This window comes from Ovis aries, chromosome 6, assembly GCF_016772045.2.
Source record: "Ovis aries strain OAR_USU_Benz2616 breed Rambouillet chromosome 6, ARS-UI_Ramb_v3.0, whole genome shotgun sequence".
Taxonomy (NCBI): Eukaryota; Metazoa; Chordata; class Mammalia; order Artiodactyla; family Bovidae; genus Ovis; species Ovis aries.
The window spans coordinates 117,787,052-117,814,638 of NC_056059.1; the positions used below are offsets into that span (position 1 = coordinate 117,787,052).

General features: G+C 63.1%; 1 protein-coding gene across 3 annotated transcripts; it reads right to left on the bottom strand.

Moving 5' to 3' along the window:
* Nucleotides 1–228: 228 nt before the first annotated feature.
* Nucleotides 229–26,937, bottom strand: MAEA (macrophage erythroblast attacher, E3 ubiquitin ligase). Of its 3 annotated transcripts, none has more exons than XM_042251754.1 (10): nt 26,849–26,937; nt 13,605–13,787; nt 11,503–11,706; nt 8,198–8,320; nt 7,445–7,558; nt 5,030–5,106; nt 4,794–4,902; nt 1,827–1,960; nt 1,340–1,535; nt 229–1,079 (listed from the first exon to the last, which is right to left on the bottom strand). In XM_042251754.1, exons 1-10 carry the CDS (start codon nt 26,915–26,917, stop codon nt 1,005–1,007), a joined length of 1,284 nt encoding a protein of 427 aa, XP_042107688.1. In that variant the 5' UTR covers nt 26,918–26,937; the 3' UTR covers nt 229–1,004. The 3 variants fall into 3 exon arrangements, with proteins under 3 accessions (XP_042107688.1, XP_027827130.1, XP_027827131.1); XM_027971329.2 differs by having other exon boundaries at nt 229–1,100; XM_027971330.2 differs by lacking the exon at nt 7,445–7,558 and having other exon boundaries at nt 229–1,100.
* Between the last annotated feature and the right edge of the window lie 650 nt (nt 26,938–27,587).

A 27,587-nucleotide genomic window follows, 5' to 3' on the forward strand; every position in this document is an offset into this window, starting at 1 on the left:
CCATTCCCGCTCGGGAGGAGGCTCCTCAAGATGTCTCCAAGGATCCCAGGAGACCCCCAGTGTCGGGAGTTGCTTGGGATGCCACGAGGCTGAGGGGCCCCTGGAGCAGGGCGCGGTCCTGTGAGTGTTCTAGGGCGTCCGGGGGCCCACCCTGGACCGACGGGCAGGTGGCAGACACCCCCCGGGGGGGTCCGACGTGCCGCCGCTGCACACAGAAGTAGAGACACCTTTACTGGCGAGCCTTACGTTTACAGTTTATTAGCTGATCAACCTCAACATGCAAAAATAAGCGCTGAGTACAAACCTCTACCGTACGGTTTCATGTAAACTACAACAGTTCGTCCGATTTGAAAAGTCATTGGTGGTTACTTCAACTGAACTACTGGCTTCTGTAATGAATAGTGTTTAGAGCTAGAGTCACTGAGCCGTCGGCAAGGCCTCTGCAGACACCGGTCCAGTGGGTTTCCACGAGATACATTCTCAGGCAGGAGACGAGGCGGCAGGAGTGGCGTGACACTGAGCCTACAGGGCTGAACGCGGGCCCTCGGGTGCGGCCTCGGGCGGGCGGCGGTCCTGGAGGCCAGCGCCGCCGGCAGCCGCGGTGCCGGCGTCTTGGCAGCAGCTCCAGAGGAGTGACAGGGTCCCTCGTGGCACCAAGTCACCACAGGTCAGCCTGGCGTGGCCACTGCCGCTCCCGGGCCATGGCCGAGGACCAGTCCGCCCGGCGGCTCCTTGTCAGCAGAAGGGCAGGGGCTGTGAGAACACGCGGAAGGAATCCGTTCCTGTTGTGAAAGGTTCCAGCCTCCCTCCGCGTGGTCAGTCTGTAAAGAAGCTTCTCTGAAAGCTGAAGCACTTCAGAAGCATCAACAGCTGACGTGTTTCAAACCCGAGTCCGCGCGTGTTCAGTCTCTCCTCTTCCCAGGAGTGTTGTCGTTGCTCAGATCTTTGGTCGCAGAAACAGAAAGGCAGGTCGGCGGGGCCTGAGGCCGCTCGGCGAAGCGGCCCTACATGATGTACACCTTCTCGGCCTGGGAGAAGTGGAAGACCTCTTTGGTTCTCGGGCAGACGACCTTATCATCCTGCCGGATAGAGAGCAGGGACTGAAAAGAAAGACCAGGCGCGTTAGGAAGGGCCAATCCAGGCTACATCAATGTTTATGAGAAGCCCAGAGAACTGACTCTCAGGAAACAAATCGCTTCACTTCATGAAAGTCGCTTTCTGCAGGCACCCCTGCCAGGAAGTCCTGAGCTCTCTCCACTGCCCCCAACCCGCCTTGCAAAGGACAGCTCAGGCCCCAAACCCCGGGGCGCTCGGCCCCGGCCCCGCCCCCGGCCCTCACGTTGTAGCCGTAGACGTAGCCGTTGGGCAGCATCATGGGCGGGTTGTTCTCATTCATGACATCTCCCGAGATCTTGCAGACGAGGCGCGAATTGGCGCAGTGCGCCATGGGTAGGGGCTGCGCCAGCTTGTTCAGCGAGCGGCTGCACACCGGGCAGTCGGGGCTCCGCGAGCTGCCGTCCTCCTTGTAGCACTGCCTGCGCATGGGTTAAGGAGGGCGGGCCAGCCAAGGTCCCAGGATCCCGAGCACCCCGAGGAGGCTGCTGAGCATTACGGTCCCTCTCTGGGCACGGGAGCCCTCCTGGCACTGTCTCAACACTGGGGCTGCAATGCAATTAAGGCACGGTCTGGGGGGCGGGGGGCACTGGGGGGCAGGGGGCACTGCAGAAGTTTCAAGGACAGGGGCTAAGGCTGGTAAGGAGCGGGGTCTGGACGCCAGCCCCGCACTAGAAGGGTCCCGTGGGGAGCACTCCCGCGGAGAAGGATACGGCGTCTTTATGGCGGAGAGGCCGGCCTGCAGGGTGAGGGTGAACACGGAGTTGTTTCCCAGCTGGTGCAGCCGGTAGTTGTCATACCGGAACTGCTGGATCAGCATCCGCCACCGCGCCGGGTCCAGCAGGTCCTGGAAGAAGCGGGGCAGAATCGATAACAGGAAACAAACAAGCTTAAAGTCTCTTCTCTGCAGACGCAAAGTGAGAGCCACCCGGCTCAGCCACGCACCGGCGCCCAGAGGGCAGCCTCGACTTCCGCCCGCAGCCAGGCCACGGCTGACTCCCTTTCTGGGACGTTGACTCGATCCGAGCCTATGCTGATGCTCCGGAGTGTGGGTCCTGTGGCCCGGAGGCAAGTCAAGGACTCGCGGCTGGGAGGAAAGCCACTCAGTGAGCAAGCTCCAGAGCCTCTTGCTGAGGGCGTTAAGGTTTGCAAGGAGAAGCCTTATTCCAGGGGACAGCTTAGCAGAATAGAAAGTTAAACCTAACCCTAACCCTAACCCTAAAACCACCTAGGTTTAGACTCAAGAAGGGGTGGGGGCAGGGAGGGAGGGGAAGGCAGAGGTTCTGCGAGCCCCTCAGAGCCCAGGCACAGGGCTCACATCACACTCCGAACATTTAAAAAATGGTTTTAACATGTCTTTTATCCAACAGTCCATGGTGAAGGAGGACCGCCCCTAGGGGCTGCCGCGCCCAGCACCAGCTGTGAGCCCTGCAGTGTCTGCTACAGCCCTCTCAAAACAAAGCCCTTTGTCCATTCCCACCGTGACCCATCTGGACATGTCTGTGACCTCTTGCCACGAGGGACGAAGGCATCGCTCCCTTGATGAGGCGGCTCCAGCACGTCAGGAACGCCTGGTCCCCTGCTCCTGCTTCCAGGACAGCCGTCCCAGCTGTTTCCGAGCTCCCTGCACCTGAGACCCCCCCCCCCCCCCCCACCTGCGCGGGGTCACGGCTCTCCCGTCACCCAGACCTTCTCTTCGGAGCCAGGTAACCTGCCAGACCAGCCTTCCTGGGCCATAAAGAAGGCTGAGCGTGGAAGAGCTGATGCTTCTGAACTGGGGTGCTGGAGAAGACTCTTGAGAGTCCCCTGGACTGCAAGAAGATCCAACCAGTCCATCCTAAAGGAAACCAGTCCTGAATATTCACTGGAAGGACTGATGCTGAAGCTGAAACTCCAGTACTTTGGCCACCTGATGCAAAGAACTGACTCACTGGAAAAGACCCTGATGCTGGGAAAGATTGAAGGCAGGAGGAGAAGGGGACGACAGAGAATTACATGGTTGAATGGCATCACCAACTCGATAAACGTGAGTTTGAGCAAGCTCCGGGAGTTGGTGATGGACAGGGAGGCCTTGCGTGCTGCAGTCCATGGGGTCGCAGAGTCGGACATGTCTGAGTGACTGAACTGAACCTGCCAGACCAACTTTAACAGCCAAAGGTTGTCCTGTCTCAGTCGGTGGAGAACTCTGCCCAGGGGAGGGGAAGCCCGCCCCGGGGTCTATTCTGAGGCTCGGTCCCTCTGGATCCAACAGCAGTGAGGACGTCACTGCCTAGCTCTTTACAGCTGCTGCGAGGCCTCACCAAGGAGTAAAGAGATCTGCTCCACACCCTCCTGAGCTGGGCACCTCATCCCCAAGGGCAGCTGGCCTTTGCTGCACTTTGAAGAGAAAACGCTGTGAGTTAAAATCTGAGTTTAGACCTGAAGATCTTTGTGACCTGATGATTTATTATATTCCCAAACACCAAAGAAAGCGTGAATTCAGTTGGGAAGAAGCTTCCAGCAGCTTTCCAAAGGACCTGCAGGCACTCTGGGCGGTGGGGGCTGGGTCTGCCCAGAGGCTCCCACAGACACTGAGGGGCAGCGGGGCTGCAGGGAAACACTCGGCCTTGGACAGAGGCCAGCTTCACGGCCCAGAGGACACGGTGGTCCACCACCCAAGGGTTTTACTCTCTCCCCCACAAGTACACCGCTGAAACACTGAGGCCCCAAGTGATGGTCGGGAGAGGCCCTCTGGGAGGGAAAGAGGTCACGGGCAGGGGGCTCACGAACAGGATTGCTATCCTTCTAAGAAGATCCCCAGAGAGCTCCCGACCCAGCGGACTCCACCACGGGAGGACCCAGCGGAAGTCGTGCCTCAGGCTGGCACCTGACCTTGGACTTCCAGCCTGCCGAGCCCTGAGCAGTGCACCCTGCTGTTCACAGCCTGGTCTGTGGTGTGGGGGCTGCAGCTGCCAGAAGGGGCTAGCCCAGAGAACGGCTGCCAGGAGTGGACGCGGTGGCGACAAGCGCCTGAACCCGGGGGTGGGGCTTCACCACCCGGGGCAGCAGCTAGGCCGACAGGATGGGCCACTGAGAACGAGGGCTCAGGGAGAGAAGAGCGTGGCGGAGCGCACCCCTGTCTCTGCAGAGGCCTGAGAGCTGTGCACCATCAAAGGCCACTGTGATGAGACCTCAGACCCGACGAGGACTGAGTTACTGGGAACTGGAGCAAAGGCTCCTGGTTACAAAGGGTGGCGAGCCTGGCAGAGGTGTGCTCGTGGACGGGGCTGCGGGTGACGAGTCTAGCACCCGGCTGAAGCCGTCTGTGGGCAGAGTGGTGAAGGTGGGGCCGGGCTTCTCTTGGGGGTTTATCCTGGGGGTGGGGGGGTGAGGGGAGACGAGCCCAGTGATCCTGATGCAGGGAGGAGAGCGCAGGGCGGGAGCAGGTGAGCTCAGCAAGGACGCCAGCCGGGCCTCGCAGAGGCCAGGCCTGTCCAGCCTGGACCAGGCCTCCAGAGGAGTGAGCAGGCACTCGGAACTGCCCTTTCCAGCTGAAGTACTTTAGGAGCTGTTCTGATCAAAGATTTTGCCAGCAAAATGGGAACAAGATGGGAAAGAAAGCCTGGGTGGTGTGCGGGCCACCCTGGTCAGCGGCAGTGACTGCAGGCCCAGCCCAACCCCACGCCCAGGGCACGCCGTACCTTGTAGGGGGAGATGTGCGTGTCCGGCGGGAAGGCCAGCATGCCCATGACCTGGCGGACCTCGTCCAGCTGGCTCCCCTCGGCCTGGCTGAAGTGCTTCCTCGCGTGTCTGGAAAGGCACAGCGCCACCTGGAGACGCCCGCGCCCCCACAGCCCCGCCCCGGCGCCGGCTGCGCCTGCCCACACCTGGCCCAGGGGCGGCCCGGGGGCCTGCCCCGCACGCTCGGGGGCCCCACCTCACCGCGTCCAGCCTCTTGTTCTGGCGGATGAGCTCAATGAACTCCTGGATCCTCAGGCTAAACTCCAGGCAGCTCTGAGGGTGAAGACAAGACAAGGGTCAGCTTAGCCAGGCTCACCTGAAGCTGTGTCCCGGCTCGAAGCTGCACGCACTGCTGCAGGAACTCGGCACTGCCAGGGAGGCAGGGCTGCTGCTGAAATCCTAATTTCAACCTGCAGCCAATACTTGCTGGGTCCTGACAGGCCATGGCCTGGCCCCAGCCCACATCTCTCAGGGCCAGGCCAGGGAGGGCCGAGCGGACATGGGGTGAGGAGCAGCAGGGGTGCTCCCAAGCCGCAGCTGGCTGCACAGACACGACAGCCTGGTCAGCAGAGTCAGCACAGCGCCCTCACAACCCCCTCCTACCAGCAGGTCTCCTCTTTCCAGCCCTGGGCCACACCGAGGGCTCTGGGGAACAGAGACCCGCATGAGGACCCTCACAGTGTGGGCCACAGCGACTCTGGGAACGAGTTAGCTCAGAGGCCCTGGGTGGGCGGGGCCTCGGCACGTGGCCAGGACCGGGCGAAGATGGCAGAGGTGAGCAACCAGGTCAGGGCCAGCTCCTGGAAGAGCCCAGATCGTGCTGCGGGTGCGAGGGCCCCGGGGCTGGGGCTGCTGTGCTGGGAGGCGGCCGTGGCCCAGCTCCATCTGGGAGGCTTCTGTTCCAAGGCTCTACAGGAGACCCCGGGGGATGCTGATACGGCTGCATCAGTGGGGTAGCTTGTAAGGAGCCCAAGCGAACTTTGAAACCTTAGTAGTATCAACCCAATTTGGGCTAAAACTCCTGCAGCTAGGGGTATAGGGCAAGCAGGCAAAATTAACTTTTGTGACCTAAGATGGAAAAACTGGATTATTTTACCACAAAACTAAGACCATATAACATCTTCAACACAGCTTCAGAAAACACCCAGTGTTTACACCCAGAAACGGAGCATGTGGAGCGCACGGCACGGAGGCGACCTCAGGGCCTCCGCTCAGCCGCCCACAGTGCCCAGGCCCCGAGACGGTGTCAACACTGCCCTGTGCCTGCCGCTTCCACAAGTATGCCAACCTCGTGACTTGCTCCCTGCCCCCCAGCCTGGTGTACACACTGCTTCTGCGGAGGCGCCTGGGCTGGAGGGGCCCTGGGAGGGCACCCTGCACAAGCCCCGGGCCCGGCGCCAGGTGTACCAAGTGGCGCGCAGGCTGGCCTGACTGCAGACCGTGGCGCTGGCGCCGGGCACGGCAGAGGTGCAGAGCCACTCACCTGGCACCCACACATCCACTCCGCAGGGGCTCAGAAAAGGTGGTCTGCCTCCCTGCCCAAGCCTTCCTCCCCACCCTGTGCGGGGCACTGCGCCCTGGGCAGCAGTCTGTCCTGACCCCACATGGGTGGGGCAGGGCGAGGGTGGCGTGGCAGGCACCGCATAAACCAGTGAAGAAAATCCCAGCCCCTTTCAGAGGCCAGAGGAGCACGCCTGAGCCGGGGACGGAGGGGAGGGGCGCTGCCTGCCTCCCAGGGAACGATGACCACTTCCATGTGGGGCTCCCGGCCGCGGAGCGTTACCACTAAACCCTAGGTCAGCTCTACAGAACCGCCCCGTGGAAATGTGTCTCCCCGTTTACGGTGGCTCTCTGCTCTCCGAGTTAACCCTCAGACAGTCCCGAGAGGGCAGGCACGAGCGGGCGTCCAGACCGGACAAGGACTGCCACCACCCAGTGAGCACATGGCAAGCGGCCTGAGAGGCTCTGCGCACTCCCGCTCACGGCCCCACTGAGGCTGCAGACGCAGTGCGCACGGGCCCCCCGCCGGCCTGCCGTGTCCAAGACCCGCCTCAACTCAGGAGACTTCTGCGGGCTGCACTCACTCCTTTGGAGGCATTTTCAACGACAGGAAACGTGGGTCTCAAAGTTAGAGCCTTAGCACGGGTCTGAGGGGCCCCCGGCATCTGGCATGGGGCCCCTGACTCCCCGCCCCCAGCCTGCACGTGTGATCTAGTACCGGCGCTCACGTGTGCCCACAAGGGGACAAGCTGGACAGAGCCTGCACACCGGCTTGTGTTCAGTGGAGCTCTGCACTGAGCGCATTCTGGCGCCCCCTCAGCCTCCGGGTGCACTTCCGGACAGCTACTTATGCTCCCTCCGGGTACGTGGCGAGACCACAGGAGCGCGCCCTGGTGGGCTCGCCCCGCCAGCCCACCCCCGGCAGGCAGGTGCAAGGCTCCCCGCTGCGACCCGACCCCCGTGGCGTGCCTGGCCAAGCAGCAGTGTTCTCGGGGAGGGAGCAGGGCTTGCAGAAACTGCCTGTTGCACCGGAGGCATTTTCCTTCTGCCCTGGTTCCCGCCGAGCGCACAGCCGTGGGGGTGGAGCAGAGCGCGGGCGCGTGTTACATACCAATTCTGGCTTTCCTTTTATGGATTCCATACCAAGATCCTCACTCTCTTTAGGGGAGCCACTGGCCACTCTACTTTTCCGTCCCGTCTTCGCGTCGTGCTCGCTTTGGCGGCCCTGAGTGGCAGAGAGTGTCACCCTTGGCTGGTGACTATGTGCACACGACAAGCTCAGCGGGGCGGGGTCAAAGGCGCTCAGTTTAGTACAGTTTTTCTAACAGAGGCAGGAAAGGTTAATACAATCAAGCATTTCTGAAAGCCCTAAGGCGCTGACACCTTTCAGGAAACAAGTTTAAATCCTGCAATTTATGTTTAAGTGTCTATTTTTTAAGCTGCTTCTGGGTCTCAAGAAAGGCTGTATTTGAGAATATCCCAGCCTGGAACTCTGCACCCTCAGAGGCGGGCATCCACTCCTCGCAGGGTGCCTTCCAGGGTCAGTGAGTGGGTGGGTAGGAGCTGGGCCCACCCGGCTCCAATCCCCGGCAGCACATGCGTGGGCCACACCACGTGCCTTCAGAACTTCACTCAACATCTGGCCAAACCATAATGCAGAGAGTGCTTTCCCTAAAACCCAACACCACCCTCTCATATAACAACCCCAAACCCGCACCAAACCCAACAACGGGGACGTATGCCTCCACACAACTCCGAAACGACAGGCTCCGGCGCAGCTGGCGCCGCCCCTCCCGACTCGGCAAGCTCCGCCCAGGCACGACCCGCCCCCTCCTGGAGCCCCGCCCCGGCGCAGCCCTCGCACCTTCATCTTGCGCAGCCGGGACTTGTTGTCATGGCACCAGGCCAGGCAGGTGGCGGTCTCGCGCCTCTCCAGGGACTCCTCCACCTCTTTGGCAGTCAGGAACATCTCGATGTTCACTAAATCCTGCAGTGAAGGGAGCCCTGGCTCAGAGCACTGGACCCCGGACCCGCCCGAGGCTGCACGGACACGGCGCCCGGCAGCTGGCACCCTGCGCCTCCTCTCAGGCGAACATCCTCTCCGGCGCTGGGACACCGCGCCGCGGGCCGGGTCTGCACAGCACGCGGGCCAGGTGACAGCCCAGGTCCTGCCAGAACCTGGGGCCCCACGAGCTCTCACAGGGCCCACATACGGAGATCCCGGCGGTCCACACTCGCAGTTTCTACGCGTTTTACTCTGCAGATTGATTTCAAGTTTAGGCTTTTGAGAAAGGGCAGCTGGGGGGCCGCACGTCTCTCGCCTCTGCGGTCCGCTTCTCTCCCACCCCGAGGCGTGCAATCTGTGCGGGCCAGCCCAGTGCCGCCGAGCTGGAGGAGCCCAGCAGAGCCAGGGACCCACAGGAGCGCGCCCAGCCACTCGAGTGCACACCCGCCAAGTTGAGGGGGCGCTGTGGTGCCAGGAAGTGCGGGAGAGAGGAAGCGCGGGGCCCAAGCAAGAGGCTGGAGTAGCCTGGGAGAAGGACCTCCCTGGCCACGCTGGGCAGGTAATGGACGTTCCGACATGACAAATGAGGGGTCGCCGTAAGATTTCGGAAAGGGAGTCTCTCTTCCCTCAGGCGCAGACTGACCAGGCCATTTTCTGTCAGCGGGCGGAGGGACACCAAGCACACAGCGGCCCCGGACCCCCGCGTCTCCAGAGCCTCCACTTCGGCCTCGCGGCCACTCGGACCGCAGAGCATGGGGCAGGACACCGCCTCGCCCGCGCGCTCTCGGCCAAGGCGCGCCGCGCAGAGCAGCTCGGAGCGCACGAGGCCGAGCTCCGTGCGAGCTGTGCTGCAGAGGGACGCAGAGCCCTGCCGGTGAACGCAGCGCGAGGACGGGCTGCCTGCTCCACGCCGAGACAGAGCCAGTGGAAGCGCACGGCCAGTGAAGCTGCCGCGAAGCCAGGCACTGACAGCGAAACTAACAAGAGGCTCCACCCGCGGCCCCGGGAGGGGCAGTGGCAGATGCTGGCAGATGCTAGGGCCTGCAGGACGCGCCCCCAACCGCCCCAGCCTGACCCCTCCTCGGCTCCATGTCCTGACTGCCGGACAGAGCAGGACGCGGTCAGAGAGGGCTGGAGCGTGGCTGGGCCAGCTCCGGACTCCAAGCCTTCCCGCCAAGGCCCCTGCTCCGCCAAGGCCCCTGCTCCGCGCAGCTGCTCTCCTGCTTCTCCCTGAGCACGGGGTTCAGGGGAGGAAGTGGCCTGTGGCTGTGCAGCCGAGACTCGCTAGTCCGGCCCTCGCGCACGGCCCTTCCTACAGCGGGGCTGCAAGGCTTCCAGCCGCGGCCGCGCCCCGCCCTCCCGACAGAGGGGCCTGCGCTCTGCGGCTCCCTTGGCTGTCTCTCCACGGCCTCCTTTTTCCGGAACGTTTCCCGCTAGGCCAAGGCCAGGCTGTCTTCCTTCTCTCCCGTGCCCCATCCTCCCCAGGCCTTCTCTGACTCCCAGGCGGTGGCCTCTCCCGCCCACACCCCTGGAGTCTAGCCTTTCCCAGCCTCTCCCGTTCCTGTGGACAGTCCTCTGATGACCGTGGACCCTGGGCTGTGAGAGCCACGGTAAAAATGTTACACCAGCCAGCCGAGAGTGAGCCAGTGAGCGAGCACCGCCCACGGCCCCTCCCGGGAGGCGCCACCAGGGAGGCGGCTAACAGGGGGCCTTGGCTGACCCCATCAGGCCTGCTGCCCGCCACAGCCCCAGCAGGGCCCGGGCGCCCTTCCCTCTTCACAGTGTCTTTGGATGAGGAGGAGGAGCCCCAGCGCTACAGCCTGTTCCTGGGAGGCCTTGCCCACCCCAAGGCCAGGAGGGTGCCCTCCTGTGTCTGCTGCAGAAAGCAAGCTCCTTTCTGTGCTCAGTGTGAGGCTGGGGGCTCCACGGGGAAACCCCTTCTGGGACTGGCTCCGAGACATTCATGCCAACTGACCTTCTGGGGCCCCTGCCCGGCCCCCACTGCAGACGGGTGACCACCGGCCCCTGCCTGCCCCCCGCTGCTCCTCTCGGCACCTCTGCAGATGGCTCACCTTCACTGCCATCTGGTCTGGCTTCGCGCTTCCCCCCATGGTGCACACCCGGGGGCCAGGAGGCACAGGGAGCTTGGGCATCACCAGCCAGCGAGGGGGGGTGAGCCTGGCCATGCCCTTGCAGGTGCAGGGGTGGGTGCAGGAGTGAAACCTGACCGACGGACAAGCTGTGCCGAGGTGAGGCAGGCAGAGCCTGTGGTGAGGCGGAAGCTGGCATGGTGGGTGGGGGACTGGGCGCTGGGGACTCCTGGGCACCAAGCTGAGACTGGTAGCTCTGCCATCCACAGCAGGAGCCTGGGCCCGGGCACGCCCAGCTCGAGGAGCTGCCCGGGGCTGGGGTGCAAGCGGGAGGATGCCCACCCCCGGCCCCCCTACGAGTGTATCAGCCACGTTGGAGGAAAGGCCTGGAGCTGTAACTAGGTGAGGACAGGAGCCCGTGGGAAGCAGCTGGGCTGGGCACGCTGCTGGAGACCCTAGGCACCTCCTGGGACGGGAGCAGGGTCACACCACATTCGGAGCCACCAGGGCTGAGCCCCGTCAGCCCAGGGCGGGAGCCACGCACACTGGATGGGGATGGGGTTGTGGTGGGGGCCGGGGGGCCTGAGGACACGAGGGCACGGAGGCTCAGGCCCGGGGGTCCCAAGTGCAGCAGAGGAGCTGGCTGGGGCGGGACCCGGGATGCAAAGACAAGGACACCGCCCTCAACAAAGGTGCTCCCACCAGAAGCTCCAGTCGTCGGAGGTGGGCACACAGGGCGGCCACGCACTCCTGCCAGGCATGCCTGACTGCTATGCCCACCGCAGTGAAAGCTGCCCTTGGGACACTGAGGCGCCGCCGCCGCCCCCAGCCAGCAGCCTGAGGACAGGGGGACCCGCAGGGGCAGTGCAGGGCACCAGCGGGCCGATCACCACCGCACGCGGCCTGGGGCATCGAGCGCTTCAACACCTGCACCGTGGGGCCGCCACAAAGGGACAGACAGAAAGCACGCCCGGCCCAGAGAGAAGCTCACACACGAGGCAAGGGCACGGAGGTCATCACGCGAGGGAGGGGCTGCCCGGCTCAGGACAGGGCGAGGGCCCCGCCCGCGCCCACCTCGATGCCGCTCTGGCGCGCCAGCTTCACGGCTGTGTTGTAGTAGCCGCAGCGCAGCAGGTGCTCCACCATCATGCGGTCCATGCGCTTCCTCTTCCACACGCTGGCCGCCGCCGGCTGGTCGCTGCTGTGCTCCTTGAGATGCTCGATCCGGCGCTTGCACAGCTTGGCGCTCTCATCCTCCGCCTGGATGGACTCCACCGCCTGTGCCAGTCACAAGAGCTCAGGGTCTCCGGCTGCCACCGGCCGCCTGGACTGCCCACCGGACCCCCACCTGGACCACAATGGCTAGGCAGCAGGGAGGCCAGAGCGGGCAACAGGCCCCTGGGCTGCACGGGAGGGGAGGGGAGGGGAGGGGAGGGGAGGGGAGGGGAGGGGAGGAGCTAGTCTCCAAGGCGATGGCAGGGTCTGTCCTTCCCCGCAGGGACATTACTTTCTGTCTCAGGTACTCCAGCTGCACTGCCTGAGACAGAGAACTTCGCCTTTGTCCAGCCTCGCGGTTAGTGAACCCACTTGCCATTATAGCCTGAGTTCTTATCTTTTATGATGCCTTCTCTATTAGCACTTTCTCTAAGTACTTTCTCTATTCAGTCCTCTCCGAACTGAAGGCTGTTCAGTCCGGAATTAAGACGGCCAAGTGGCAGTGTTCTGTGCCCGCTTATCACAGCAGGCGCTGGCGGCCACCTGAAGTGTGGCCCTGGGACCCTGGCACCGGGTCCGTGACTTCTCCACGGGAACGTCAGTGACACCGGCGGCTGGTGCCTATGTGCTGGACGCCAGGTCCGGAGTCCTGGTCAGCCCTTGGCTGCTTCCAGCACATTCCACAGTCAAGAAGTCAGCTGTCGGGGCGTTCGCTGCTCCTTGACAAAGGGCCTCTCCTCTACCTGCTGTTCTAAGTTCTTCAGTCTCACTGCGTGAACATCCCAGGTAGGCTTGCTTGCAGTTATTGGGTTGAAGTCTCTGAGCTGTGGACCGTCAGTGGAAACCTCCCAGTCATCTACCTGCACTCGGGGCCCAGGGCAGGCTCTGCCCGACTCGCCCGCCTCTCGCCCTCTTCTCGTCTCTGCGCTGTGTCCCAGGTCATCTCCTCAGACGATCTCCCAGCTCTCCAACTCTCTGTTTAGCTGCATCCGATTGTTAAATGTAACATGTTTGTTGTGAGTAAAATCTGAGTTTCTCATCTGTTCTCTTTCTTTTCTTGAATTTTTACTTGGCTGTTTTTAACTTCAAACCACTTGCGCTTTCTACTCCCTGCAGGTATCTCCGAGCTGTTTTTTCACCCTTTAAACGCAGTGAAGCGTGGTGTCTGCTAGTTGCTGCCTCTGAAGTCTGTGCGGACTTCCTATTCCTTCTGAGTCTCCCTCACGGTGTCCAGTGTACCTGTCGCCCCCCACTGTGCTGGCTAATGTCGCAGAACCACCCGAGGCTCAGACTGGAGGCAGCCTCCACCTGGGAGAGCCTGGAGGCAGCAGCTGCTGGGACCACGCCTACCAGACGGAGGCTGGGGGTGGAGTCACAGCGCGCAGTTTAGGCTGTGAGCCCGGGTGCCAACGCCTGCTGGGCAAACCGCTTCTGGGCTCCCTCGCCCGAGGTACAGCGTTTCTGCCATCAGACCCCCGCTCTTAATGGCCCGAGGCCCGGGCCAGGGAGGCCCTTGCGGGGGGGGGGCCTCTCCCGAGGCAGCAGGGGTCCCTCACCTTCTGCCCCATCCCACCCCGGCCCGCGTGTTCTCCAAACCTGATGATTTCTGTCTCATGAGCTCCCGATACTTTTGATAAAATGTTTTCAAAAATCTTATCTCACTCTGGGGGTTATCTACCATCCTCAGAAACAGGAAGGCCAACGTGCTGTTTTGAGGTGAAACAGAAGAAATGATAACCCTGCTCCCATCCTGGGCCCAGGACACATGGAGACGGGAACCGGAAGGGGGGCTCGGGAAGCCAGCCTCGCGGCGGCAGAGGCCCAAAGCAGGACGGGGGGGGGGGGGGGCGTGACGGGGACACCCTCCGCACAGCGCCCCCCAGGGCAGCCGGGGAAGGGGGCAACCGCGGGCGCCGGCGGCGGGGGCCAGGGCAGGCGGGCCGCGCCAAGGGAGCGCTGACCTTCCTCTTGAGGACGCTGAGCTTCTCCACCACGCCGTCCAGGAGGCTGACCACGGAGTCCACGGCGGGGCAGCCGCCCAGCGTCCGCTCCAGCTCGGCCACCGCCGCGCTGACGTGGCTCGTCTCCCGGTCGATGCTTTTCTGCGCGGCGCGGAAGCGCTTGTTCAGCGTCTCGTAGGGCACCTGCGGGAGACGAGCGGGAGGCCACTGCGCCGGCGCCGGGGCGGGCGGGGCCTTCTCATTAGCTAAAGATGTGTCTCCTCTAAAGCCTGCCTGGGCCCCACAGAAGGCCCATGTGAGCGAGGGTCACCTGTGTTCCCAGACAAGGACACAAAGGCTGACATGCACCCAACCTGCGTGAGACGCAGGGCAGCCTCCACTCTCCCCAGAAACCCCCATGTGCTGGTGAACAGAAGCGCCCCCGAGTTCATCTACAACAGCACACAGTTAAGGCAAAGACCACACTGGGGGCGGGAAAGCCCACGATGGCCCCAGCTCAGCGGCCGGGAGGCTGATGAGGCCAGGAGCACGGACAGGAAGCAGCCCCTTGGACGCCGCGGTCAGGAAAGCGGAGGCGGGAGTACTCACAAGAGAGGACGCCCATTCCCCAGAACCCAGGACGGCAGACAGCCCCCGGAGCGCCACTGAAGTCACAGCACCTGGGGACTCCGGGAGGGACTCCCTACCAAGAGGGGGGCTCCCCGCCGGCACACGCTGCCCACAGGGCAGGCCTGCGCGGAGCTGGGCAGGGGCTGTCCCAAACCCGCCCTGCCCGGGGCAAGGACCGCTCGCCGGGGCCCCGCTGGCTGCCCCGACACTCAGGGGGAACCGACCCTGTGCCAGGTGCTGTGCGGGGCGGGGAGGAGACAGGGCCTGACCCAGGGCCTGGGCTTCCCGGGAGCAGATATCCCTGGGTGACGGCGGGGCCGGGGCGGGGACTGGCCAGGAGACCCGGCAAGGCCACCACCTGCCTGCCCAGGCTGCCACTCCCACTCGGCATGGAGACCCGGCTGCCCACACCTTGGCTCGTCAACGGGAAGCTGAGCCGACCCGCCAGGCCTCGGGCTACCTGATGGCCGTGGGCAGGGGGGTGGCGGCTCTCAAAACAACCCGGCTAAGAGCACGGGCCCAGCGGACACGGCGACGGCCTGACAGGGCGTTCAGGCCCCTGCTAGCGGCGGACGGCACGGGCCCCCTGCGCAGACCACCGACTGGTCCCCTGGCCCACCCGCACACTGACGCCCTCTGGACTCACTGCTCGTGTCAGCAAAGCGGATGCTCCTGGGGGCCCGCAGCTCAGGAGTGACCACCCGCGCAGCACCGTGCGCCAGCAGCCAGCACAGGCCCGGGCTCGAGGCAGACGCGCAGCCAGGACTCAGCCCCTCGGTGGAGGGCACACCCGCCTCCAGGTGCGACTTCTGGAGGGCGCAGGCACACCTGGCCTCCAACCACTGCCTGCAGGAGACCGGACTCGGGGAGGGGGGAGCGTCTCTGCAAGGAGCTGAGCGGCAGGCAGAGCCCCCGAGACCACACGACTCACACCGGGGAAGACGCCTCAGGGCGCTGAGGCCTGGGATCTGCAACCCAGCCCGCGTGGGGAAAGCATGCAAGACGCCGTGGGGGCGCAGGGCAGGGGCCCCCTTCGAGAACCTGGGCCGCCTGTGAAACCCAAGTGGCAGTGGTGGCTCCACTGCCTGCCCGAGTGAGCGCTCGGCTGCAGGGACCCCCCCCCACCAGGCAGCTGCACCCCAGGGATCCTCCACCCGGCAGCCGAACCCCAGGGAACCCCCCCAACCAGCAGCTGCACCCCAGGGACACCCCCACCCGGCAGCTGCACCCCAAGGATCCCCCACCCGGCAGCTGCACCCCAAGGATCCCCCACCCGGCAGCTGCACCCCAGGGATCCCCCACCCGGCAGCTGCGCCCAGGGTCCCCCCACCCTGCCTGCTGTGCTCCAGGGACCACCGCGCCCCCCTCCCGCTCTCAGGGGCCACACACGCCCAGTGCTGAGTGTTCTGCTCCCCTTTCTGCCGCCCAGGCCTCCCACGGACCCGGCCTCCCTCCCCACCATCCCTTCACAAGCTCCTGGAACCCATGTCCTTTCCGGGCCACCCGGCCACCGAGGCTTCGCCTCTCGCACTGTCCCCAACTGTCGTCACCAGCTCCACAGGCGCCTCCTGAAGGGCTTTTGCCAAAAGGGACAGAATTCCAGAAATGCTGCAGACTAGAGAGCCTCCTGGTGAGAGTGAGAGAGGAAAAGCCTCCTGATGAAGGTGAGAGAGAGGGAAAACGCCGGCCTAAAGCTCAGCATTCAGAAAACTAAGATCATGGCATCTGGTCCCATCACTTCATGAGAAATAGATGGGAAACAGTGGAAACACTGTCAGACTTTATTTTGGGGGGCTCCAAACTCACTGCAGATGGTGACTGCAGCCATGAAATTAAAAGACGCTTGCTCCTTGGAAGGAAAGTTATGACCAACCTAGATAGCGTATTCAAAAGCAGAGACATTACTTTGCCGACTAAGGTCCGTCTAGTCAAGGCTATGGTTTTTCCTGTGATCATGTATGGGTGTGAGAGTTGGACTGTGAAGAAGGCTGAGCGCCGAAGAATTGATGCTTGTGAACTGTAGTGTTGGAGAAGACTCTTGAGAGTCCCTTGGACTGCAAGGAGATCCAACCAGTCCATTCTGAAGGAGATCAGCCCTGGGATTTCTTTGGAAGGAATGATGCTGAAGCTGAAACTCCAGTACTTTGGCCACCTCATGCGAAGAGTTGACTCATTGGAAAAGACTCTGATGCTGGGCGGGATTGGGGGCAGGAGGAGAAGGGGACGACCGAGGATGAGATGGCTGGATGGCATCACGGACTCGATGGACGTGAGTCTGAGAGAACTCCGGGAGATGGTGATGGACAGGGAGGCCTGGTGTGCCTCGATTCATGGGGTCGCAGAGTCGGACACGACTGAGCGACTGAAGTAAACTGAAACCACTCTAAGGAGAAGGCAACGGCCCCCCACTCCAGTCCTCTTGCCTGGAAAATCCCATGGACAGAGGAGCCTGGAAGGCTGCTGTCCACGGGGTCGCTAAGAGTCAGACACAACTGAGCGACTTCACTTTTACTTTTCTGCCCTGGGTCCCTCCTCCAGGACCGGGAGGAACACGTGTGCTGTGGCACGCCATCCGATCATCAGAAGCCAACCGAGACGGGCACGGAGCTCCCTGCATGACACAGCCCTGCTGGACGGTCAGAAACGATGAAGATGGTCACCTGGTTTTGACCACAGTAAAAAAAGACTCTGAATGATTCTGTTAACATACAGACAGTGGTGCCTGATTCACAGCACTGGCCCAGGGAGGCTCGGAGACCAAGGAGGGGTGGACCTGGTGGGAACCCACGGGCACAGTCTGTGTGGCCAACCAAGGAGGCAGGGCCACTCGGGCAGAGGACCGACCGCCTCCGCAGCAGAGGCGCCGGACGGAGCCCGCTCAGGCAGAGGGCCAATGTGCTCTGCCCAACGTGCGCCTCATACCATCTGCACAGATTCCCTCGAAGGGGACTGCAGACAAAAGGTAGGCGCTGCAACTCTAAGGCTCCCAGCTGGAAAGCACAGGGGGAGAGCTTCCTGGCTCTCAGGGAACGCTCTCCCGCAGGGATACAGACAGCACCCACTGTAAAAGAGAAGTTGACCAGTCAGTCTTTATCCAAACCAGGACTTCTGCCTTTGAAAGACAACTTAAGAATAAGGACAATCTACCGTGAGCCGCATCGCTATTTTACAAATTTCTGACATATACTTCAGACACCATAAAATTTACCCTTCCTTGTAACTCAAGAATAGAGCCCAGCGGTGTTCACGACAACCCCAAGGCCATGCAACCAGCAGCGCCATCTGCTTTCGGAACATTCTCCTCACCCCGAAACAGAAACTCCTGCCTACAGAAGTCGTGCCCCCAGTCAAGGAAGCAGCCGGGGCCCCCCATCCACCTGGCGGACCTGCCCGTGCGGGACACTCCTATCAGCGACTCATCCAGTCTCTGCGGTGCGCCACGCCTGGCCTCCGGCTGAGCGCCCGCGAGCGCGGCTCCTCCTCAGGGCCGAGCGGCATCCCGGCACGGGGGCATCCCGGCACGGGGGCATCCCGGCACGGGGGCATCCCGGCACGGGGGCATCCCGGCACGGGGGCATCCCGGCACGGGGGCATCCCGGCACGGGACGGCGCCGCCTCTGCACCGGGAGGGAGACGGGCGCTGAGGCTGCTCCCGCCTGGAGAGAGGCGCCGCTCTCAGAGGGGAACCGCTGGGCTGTGTGGTAACTGTCTAAGCAGGCGGCTTTCCTCAGCCGGGGCACCGCGCGACACTCCTTAGCGAGGACCAGGGTTTCGACTTCTCCGCATCCTCGTCCAGCAAGCCCCCCCGCCCCGTCCAGCTCTGTGACCAGGCCCTCCTGCGGGCGGCAGGTGCAGCCGCGCTGCGCCGCACTGTCCACCGCCGCCGCCGGCATCTCTCTCCAGTCTCCTCGCAACCGTCTGCTGTTTCTGCAGCTTCTTTGCTTCTGTTATGGGACTGTGAGAGTCGTTTGGTTACTCTGTACACTAAAGCCTTAGAAACTGTTTGCAAATATTTTCCTTCTGTAAGTAAGCTTTCCTCTTCTTTACACGGCGTCCTTTGAAGTACAAGCTTTTTTGGTTTAATGAAATTCAATCTGTCATCATTTAACTATAAACAAAATTGCTTCCTCCATTTCCCTTTCCACTGTTCATCTTCAGGGTGGAAAATGAGAGTCGTCGTTATCTGCTGGTCTTGCGTCCGAAACTGTTCTGAGCCCCGTCCTCAGCTCGGGGAGGCCTGCAGGCGCGCGGCGCACGTGCGCGCCTCCGGATCTTCGGGCTCACCATCATCTCATCTGCAAACTGTCACCGCTGGCTCTCCAGTCTGCCTGCCTGCTGCTTAGCTTTCCCGCCCAAGCCCCCATGAGGGTCTCCAGGGCGACGCTGAATGGGAATGGTGAGTGGACACGCTTGTCCTTGCTGACCTTTCCGAGTTCCACCACGGAGTGGGATGGCGTCTGCGGCTTTCTCAGAGTCGCGCTTTACCAGGCTGAGGACGTCCTCCTCTATCCCTAGCTGGCTCGCTGCTGTATCGTGAAAGGGTGACGGGCTTTGTTCAGTGCTTCCGCCTGCGCCTGCTGAGCCGGTCGTGCGGTTTCGTCCTCTCTGCTTCTGGGGTGGCGATGCACCGGCTTCTGCGTGTTGAGCCAGCCTTGCATTCCTGGGGTGAGCCCCACTTAGTGACGGCGCGTAGCCCTCTCCATGTGTTGCCAGGCCCCGTCTGCAGGCACTGCTGAGGAGTTCGGCACCTATATTCATCCATGAGACTCGTGCAGTTTTCTTGCGGGCCATCTGTCTGGTCCCGCTATCAGGGTAAAACTGACCTCATTAAGCTCAAGTGCTCTTCCTCTCCCGCACTTTGGTTCTTGTGAGGGAGCAATGCCTCTTCTTCTTTAAACATTTAACAGAATTCACCAGAGAAGCCATCAGGTCCTGAGTTTTTCTTTATGGGGATTTTTTAAAAAATCTGTTTACTTGGTACAGACGACCCAGCCATCATGTTCACAGAAGGGCAATTTCATGGTCCAGCTCCACACGCTTTCCTCCCACGCCTCTGCCCCCCTTCTGCAGCACTCCACGCGGAAGCGGGGCGGGGAGCTTTCTCATCAGCTGGAACCAGCTCTTCACGGGTCACAGGCGGTGGGTTTTTTAAGGTCTGTCATGTGCTTTTGAATTCTGGTTTCGGGACTTTCTGGCGGCCCAGTGGCTGAGCCTACTCTGCACTCCCAATGCCGGGGGCTCAGGTTCAGCCCCCGTCAGAGAACGCGGTCCCACACGCCTCCACTAAAGCTCCCCTGTGCCAGAACCGAGACCCAGTGCACTCAAGACAAATAAAAGTTAAAATGATAATGATAATTCTGGTTTTATCTTATCTAGTTATACCAAAGACTTAAACCTGTGTTAATCAAATCTACTTAATGTTTCCTTGGTACAGTACAGCTTTTAAGACTACAGGATTTCTCCACTTAATCAGCTGGTGCAACTATTTCCTCCAGCACCTCCTTGCCCTTCAGTGGCTCACAGAAAGTGACCCTGCCTGTTTTCGTAACTGAAACAGATCCTGGCAAACACCCTTCGCTGAGACCTGCAGGGAACCTCTGCAGCTCCGGTCCAGCTCTCAGCCACCCTCCCACACACTGCCGTCTGCCCCAGGGTGTGCGGCTCCCGCCTTCTCCAGGGCTTGCTGTGGTCTCCTCGTCGTATTTGCTGACAAAGAAGCGCATCTCCCTCTGTCATCACGCTCCCACCACTTCTGCAGGCGCAGGAGGGACGCCTCTCGCCAGCGGCACAAGGCCCTTCATCTTTCACAAGAACCTCCGAGGGGGTTCCCACATATTTATCACAAAGCTAAAGGAGTCCTCTGAAACTCTGGGCTGCACCCTAAACACAGCAGACACCCCTCCCTGTCCTGGGCTGACCTCCCCCGGCACACACACCCCTGCAGAGGCTCGTGAAGGACAGCAGGGCTGAAAACCCCTATTTCTAAACAGGCTTCTTAGGAAAATGACCTTTCTGGTCCACGCCTGTGGGCATGGGGTGAGATGGACAAAGCTGGAGGAGGGAACGACACCGTTGGCACCTCTGTGGCCCTCTCATCCTGATAGCCAAGGTCCTCACAGGAGTCTTTCCATGCCACCAGTCCACCTCAGCAAGGGCAACAAGCCACAGGGACACGGGGGAAAGGATTCTGCACAAAGCAAACAGTGGCACACACTGTGAGGCCCCCAGCGCTGGCCTGTCCTGTAGCAGTGGGAGGCCGCTGTGGCTCAGGGTCCAAAGGGGTGGGGGAGCAGGTGGGGAGGAGGAGTGGGGGAGGGGAGATGGATGAAGGGGGGGAGGAAATGGGGGCGGTGGGGGAGGGAGTGAGGAAGGGGAGATGGGGAAGAGAAGGGGGAGGAAGTGGGGGAGGGGAGATGGGGAAGGGGGAAGTGGGGGCCTTGGGGGAGGGAGTGGGGGAGGGGTGGGAAGGAGCAGCGGGGGAGGGGAGGGGAGGGGGCAGGGGGAAGCTGGAAGGAGTGGGGAGAGGGGCCCAGTCACCGAGGGCCAGGGGCCCCTCTAACAGCTCTGGAGAGTGGGGAAGCTGGAAGGAGTGGGGAGAGGGGCCCAGTCACCGCGGGCCAGGGGCCCCTCTAACAGCCCTGCAGAGTGAACTGTCAGCGGCTCCCTCGAGTCTCCACTCTTTGAGACCCCACTGGCTGTAGCCCACCAGGCTCCTCCATCCACGGGATTCTGCAGGCAAGCACACTGGAGTGGGCCGCCATTTCCTCCTCCAGGGTGCCTTCCCCGGGTCTCCAGTGCTGCAGGCCAATTCTTCACCATCTGAGCCACCCTGGACTTCAGTCCAAGTGAGACGGGAGCTGCCAGGCCAGAAGGACGGCCCCACTGCGGCTGTGCGGGCACGGCGGAGCCGGGACAGTGAGGGCCGCTCACAGCCCGGGGAGCCGGGGCGAGAGGCGGCCAGAGTGCGCGTCTGTCCTGCAGGCAGAGTGAGGAGGGGCAAGCTGGGAGAGTGGGGGTCCAGGAGGGCTCCACGGCGCAGCCCTCGGGCTGGCTCAGCCAAGTCTCCCCACCGGGACTAGGGCGACGGGGTGCGGGTCTGGGGAGGCGGCGGGCACGGGAACGAGGTTAGACCCCCAGCTGCTAAGAAGCTGGGCAGACCACGCCGGGCCAGCAGGCAGGCTCCAGGCCACCGCTCTGGGGCTGGAAGGGGTCCCGCGGGAGTCGGGGCGCGCAAGGGGTGCTCAGAGAGGGCCACCAGGGCTATGTGCGGCCCGATGGGGGAACGAGGCAGGGCCAGGAGCCTGGGAGGGCCCGGCGGGGTGGCGCTGTGGGAGCCAGCGGGAGCTGGTCTGGAGGAGGGCCCGGCAGGGGCGAGGCGGGTGCGCCTGGAGGCCCTGCTGGGCAGTGGCGGGGCAGAGCTGGCCTGGAGGCCAGCGGCGCGCGAGGCCGGGCGGCGGCCGTCTCGGAGGGCGCCTGAGAGGCTGCCCCCTCGTCACCCAGATCACAGAGCACACCTTCGGGCCAGGGCCGGGGTCGTGAGCAGGCCGTCCTCCCCATCAGCGGACCCTTCGGAGAGGAAAGGGGTGCAGGCGGGGAGTGGGGGTCGGAAAGGACCCTTGAGGCCTCACACCCAGGCCGCCGCTCTCAACGACAACAGGTGGATGCCAGTGCCCACGGAGCCCCTTGCACAGAGGGGAGGCCCACCCGGAGCAGCAGGCCCCGGCACCTGCCTCCCTCGGGCCAGGCGCCCGCCCCGAGGACCAGGGGCCCAAGGAGGGTCTGACAGAAAAAGCACCAGACGCTGAGTGAAGACAGAAAGAAGAAACCAGGGCAGGGCCCAGGGAGAGCCGCAGGGCGAGGTGCGGAGGGGGCTGGGCCTGGGAGAGGCCTGCTCGGGTGGGGCCGGTGACCCACTGCGAAGGGGCAGCTCGCCCACAGGGGCAGGGCCGCAGCTGTGAGAGGAAATGGGCGGGGGTGACGGCTGGGTCTCTGGTCCGTGAGGCCCCTGGGCAGCCAGGGTCCCTCTACTAAGCGCGACACAGTCCAGAGTCAGGGAGAGGGACCGTCACCAAAGGATCTCTTTAGGGACTGACTGGTCCCTACTCCGCAACACCGAGTTGTTAAGTGACAGCTAGCAGTGATCGAAACAGTGGGCAGCTCTCCTTTTCAAAAGATTCTGAATGACCTACACCTGAGAATAACTGCCCATTCCCGGGGAATCTGCTCGGCCAGGTGCAGGGCGGAGTCAGACATCCACCCTGGGCCTTTTCTGCCCAGGCCCCCGTGCCGTCTCTTCCCTGCCCCAGGCACGCAGTGCCCCTGCCCTCTGCAGGGCTTCAGGGACGCCTGGAGACCCCTGCTCCAGCTGGACAACAAGCCTTCAGGGTCAGGCCTGCCAAGATTTCAACTCAGCCCATGCGGCTCCTCCCCAAATCCGCCAGCCCGCCCCATGGGCCCTCCCCCCTCACAGGACCTCCCTGAACCCCAGGTCCCCAACTCGAGGCCTCCTCCACCCAGTGTGCGACGGGACAACCCAACGGGGCCTCACCCGGCCCTCCCCCGAACAGCGCGCACCGAGACGGAGGCACCTACAGGGATTCACACTCCCTGAGTGTGCCCCAGCCGTGTCTGAGCCTCACTAGAGCACAGAGGTGACAAGCTCAGTGGTCACAGTCATGCCAGACCCGCCCGAAGCCCGGGGCCTGCAGCGCGTGGCGGCGGCAAGGCCCTCGGCCAGCACTGCCCGTGGCTAGGGTTGGCGCTGGCTCCGACAGCTACGCAGGGAACTGGAGCCCCGAAAGCTCTCTCCCCCAGACTCGAATCTGTTTAAGATGCAGCAGCACTTAACCACAGGCAGCCTGCAGAGCGCGCGGAGCACCTGCCCGGCAGGCTGCGTCTCTGCGGGAGGGCCCGGGCAGAGGACGCGCCAGCAGCTCTCCTCCATGAAGTCCCATGTCCCAGCATCAGCAAGCGACGCGGCAGTGTTGGGCCGGGAGGCCGTGCAGGGTGGGCACGGGGCTTCTAGAGGGCCTTCCAGCCGAGCGCTAGGCTTGGGAGGCCAAGGCTGGGCCGGGGGCGCCCTTAGTTGACAGCAGACAGCACTCTGCAGGTGTGACGAGGCTGGACCCGTGAACGGGAGGGCAACCGCGCTGCAAGTGTCTGCCGGAGAGGCGGTCACTCTCTGATCACAGAACCTAAAGAAAAAAGCTCCCGGCTGGCGCGAGTGGTAAAGAACCCGCCTGCTCATGCCGGAGATCTAACAGACGATCCCTGGGGTCAGGAAGACCTCCTGGAGGAGGGAACAGTGACCCACCCAGTACCCTTCTCTGGAGCGCCCCTCGGACACAGGAGCCTGGAAGGCCACAGTCCACAGGATCGCACAGAGCTGGACACGACTGAAGCGACTTGGCACGCATGCAAAGAAAAAGGAGGTGAGGACCCAGCCCGCGGCCACCATGCCCTCGTCTCCAAGGCCCCGTGCTTCGCGCCACCGGCGCGTCTCAAACCTCAGACCACGCGGATCCCCAAGTCCAGCTGAGACCGAGTTTGGAAAACTGGACTGCAAGTTGTAACTTTAGGCATATACTTGGAACGCAAAGTACAAAGCCAGGATTCGAAATTGCAGATAAGTACTTGGTCAACAAAACCGTCGCCAAGCTAAAAGTAGAAAACTTACATACTTCTATGGAGAATTAAAACACAGCCGAACTGTCCCCAGATAGAGTGGGGGCGACGTGCCGGGCAATGGGTGCTGGGAGCGGGTGCTGACACGGGCGACCCCTGGCCGAGGCGCCCAGACGAGGTTCCGGGTGCCCGGGGGGTGGGCCCAGGGGGACCCACGGGAGGAGTGAGGTGCAGGGCCGGTCTCCCATCACCAACACCACGTCCCCAATCCTGGCTGAGCGGACCCTGCTGATTCGCGGGGTGACAGACGCGCCTCTATAAAATACGATTTCCCTTCAGTTATCTGAAAGGAAAAAACAGAAGTAAAAACCCCAAAACCGAATGGGGCAGTCAGCAAAATAACTTGGAGAATGAACACAAATTGCTTTCATAATCAGAAAACACTTCCAAAGACAAAACAGGGTTTCCAGCTCACAGGTTTCCACTCCTCCTTCCCTGAGGCCCGGGGGGCGTGAGCCAGAGCCCACACGGACAGCACTCCAGGGAGCTTCGCCGGCCAGGCCAGGGCCCAGGCGCGCCCCCGGCGCCCACTGCGGGGAGGACGCCTCCCCCACAGCCAGGGCGGCCAGGCCAGCGGCTGTCAGCCGGCGGGGCGGAGGCCAGGGCTGCTGCTTGGCCTCCTGCAGCCCCACTGCAGACACGCGCCCCAGGGTCCCCAGGCCTGGGGTCAGGGAGGAGGGCAGGTCAGAAGGCGCCAGCAGCCTCAACCCGGCCGCGCCCCGCCGCCCCCCACCCGCCTCCTCTCTGAAGGAGGCTTGCCCGCGGCATACTGGTCCCCACTGCCTGCGGGAGGACCTGCCTTCGCGCTGGAGCTCGGCCTTCCAGCACCGGCCTCGGCCCCCTCCGCACCTCTGCACCCCGCTCAGATGAGACCAGCAGAGCTCCCGAGACAATCGCTTTCCTGTGCTCTAATTTTGCTTCCCAACCGAGCAGCCCTCGTTCCCAGTGAAACTTCCTCATCGCCCACTGGGAACTAGTCCCGAGAAAGGTTCACCAGCAGCGACACCTGTGTCAAGACGAGAGGGATTATCCTGCGGGATGTAAACAATCTGTACGGGAAAAACGGACAGAGCACCTCGTGAAAATTCTACTTTCCAAAATCACTCCAATAAAGCAGCGAAACATTTTCAGCTGGCAGGCTCACTTGAGACGACATTAGAACATCTCTCTGCCCCTAAGAATGGCGGCACGCCTCCTTTGCGCCTGTGCGCTCGGCTGTGTCCGACTCTGCGACCCCAACGACTCCTCTGTCCGTGGGATTCTCCAGGCAAGAACACTGGAGCTGGGTTGCCATTTCCTCCTCCAGGGGATCCTCCTGACCCAGGGGTCGACCCCACGTCTCCGGCCGCCTGCACTGGTAGGTGAATTCTTTTCCACTGAGCCACCTGGGAAGGCTGCGTGACTACTTCAGTCAAAGTCTATTTAACAGGTTTGGAACTCAAACTGCGTTCATGGTTATGAACTGAGAGAGGAGGACCTGGAGGAGACATCCTTCCAGTCTGGTGTTTCCCACTTCTCACGTCTCAGCCTCCTTGTCTGTCAGTGGAACGGCGGGCCTGATGGGGTCTGAGTGAGATAATGGGTCAGCAGCTAACAGCTCCCTACTCATACTTTTTTTGGTGCTGGTGGGGGCACTTAGTTGGGTGCATGGGGCAGCAGAGAACCCTGGCCTCTGAGATGCAGGGTCTTGCCTGAGTTGCGTATAAAAACACCACGCCCTACAAGGGGGTCCAGCAAACAGGCCTCTGGTTCACGTCAGCGGCACAGGGCTTCCCTCCCTCCCTCCCTTCCCCTCAGGGCTCAAGGAGTAAGGAGTGTGGCAGCTACCTCCCAAGCCAGAGCCCGCACTGCACCCTGAGCAGAGCAAACAATCTCCAAGGGTTCAGGACCCTCCAGAGGTCTCCTGAGAATCGACCAGAGCTCATGGCAATCTTGCCACAATGCACCCACCACCTGTCACCATTTTGGTGGACAGGGAAGCTGGGCCCTCCAGGAGCAGAGACGCTACTTGACTCCCAGGGAAAGAACTCAGACTTCCACAGGCTCAGCTGCAGCTCTCCTGGGAACGTTACAACCTTGATCCTTGAAGGAATTTACTCCCAGCTGTTTCACTGCAGCCAGTCAGCGTTGAATCCTCTACTAACTAGGTAAGAACTACTTGGGGGCCCCTCTCCCAGGAAAGGCGGTTCCACTGCAGTCTACGTCGACTTGGCTAAGCGGCCATCCAAGGTCACGCAACTGTCGGCCAAGCGGCAAGAGCTGTATTTCAGGTTTGGTGACGCCCCGCGGTGGTGAGGCCTCTCTGCACAGGTCCCTAATGAGAGGCTGGAAGCCATCCGTCAGCACCGTCTGACAGAAGCTTCCGGGACGAAAGCTGGACGCAACCGCCGGCTACCGGTCTTTCTCTCGCTGGGTGCCCCCGACCCCACAGCCCCGAGATCCCCGCCTCCAAAGCAACCAGCCTGGCCACGGCCAGAACGGTCCCTGCTGCGGCTCGCGTTCTTTCGAGGACGAAGGGCTCCAGAGGGCGAAGTGGGGCGCCAGGGAGACGCGCTCCCTGCCCAGTCGCGGCGGCAGAGACGGCCACACGCCGCGCCCGCCCGGCCCGCAGGTCCCCGGCCGCAGAGCGCAGGCACCCAGGCCCCAGGCCCCGGGGAGCCCGGCCGCAGAGCGCAGGCACCCAGGCCCCAGGCCCCGGGGAGCCCGGCCGCAGGCCCCGGGGAGCCCGGCCGCAGACCCCGGGGAGCCCGGCCGCAGACCCCGGGGAGCCCGGCCGCAGAGCGCAGGCACCCAGGCCCCAGGCCCCGGGGAGCCCGGCCGCAGGCCCTCGGCCCCCGCCCGGCGCCCCAGGCCGCGCCCCGGCCTCGGGCCCGCCCCCCACCGCCGCGCCCGCTCGCCGCCCCGCCCGCCGCCCCTGGCAGGCGCGGGCGCACCGCGGCCACAGACCCCACCTTGAGGGTCGGGTACTCCTGCACCTTCAGGGTCATGGAGAGCTGAGCGGCGGACTCCTGCACCGCCATCTTGGCTCGGCCAAAACATCAGGGGCGGCGGGGAGGCGCGGCGCGCGGCACGCCGGGTAGTGACGTCGAGGGGCGCGGCGGGCCGGCGCCCGCGCCCAGCGCCTCCGCTCGCCGCTCGGCGGCCGAGGAAGAAGGCGCGGCCACCGGCCCACCCAATCCCCGCCCGCCCTTCTCCCCTCCAGCCAATCAACGGGAAGCCCGGCTGGGCGGGGTCCCTCCTTGAACCTGAGGCGGGGTGGGGCCGGCGGCTCTGTGCGCGGAGCTCCCGGGTTGCCGGCGGCCCTGCGCCCGGCGCTGGCGGTCGGGGGCTCCCGCGGGGTGGGGGAGCGCGCTCCCGCGAGCAGCGCGGCCGTGGCGGTCACTGGGCTCCCGCGGGCCGGCCTCCAGCTAGTGAGCCCGCTGTGCCAGGACGTCTGCAGGCTCCCAGCGCCTGTCCGTGGGCTGCTCTCCGCAGAGGGGCGCGGCTGCAGCCCACAGCGGCGGCCCAGGCACCCGCGCTGGGGAGGGGAGGTGGCGGTTCTGAACTCGGCAAGGAAAGAGGCCGCCGCAGTGTACAAAGGCCCGGTGCGGGCAGAGCCTCCGGCGTCCCTGGCTCCCACACCGACTCAAGTTGCCTTTCAAACCGCTCCATATACTTAGCCCCTTTTAGTCCTTGCAAAAATAGAAATTA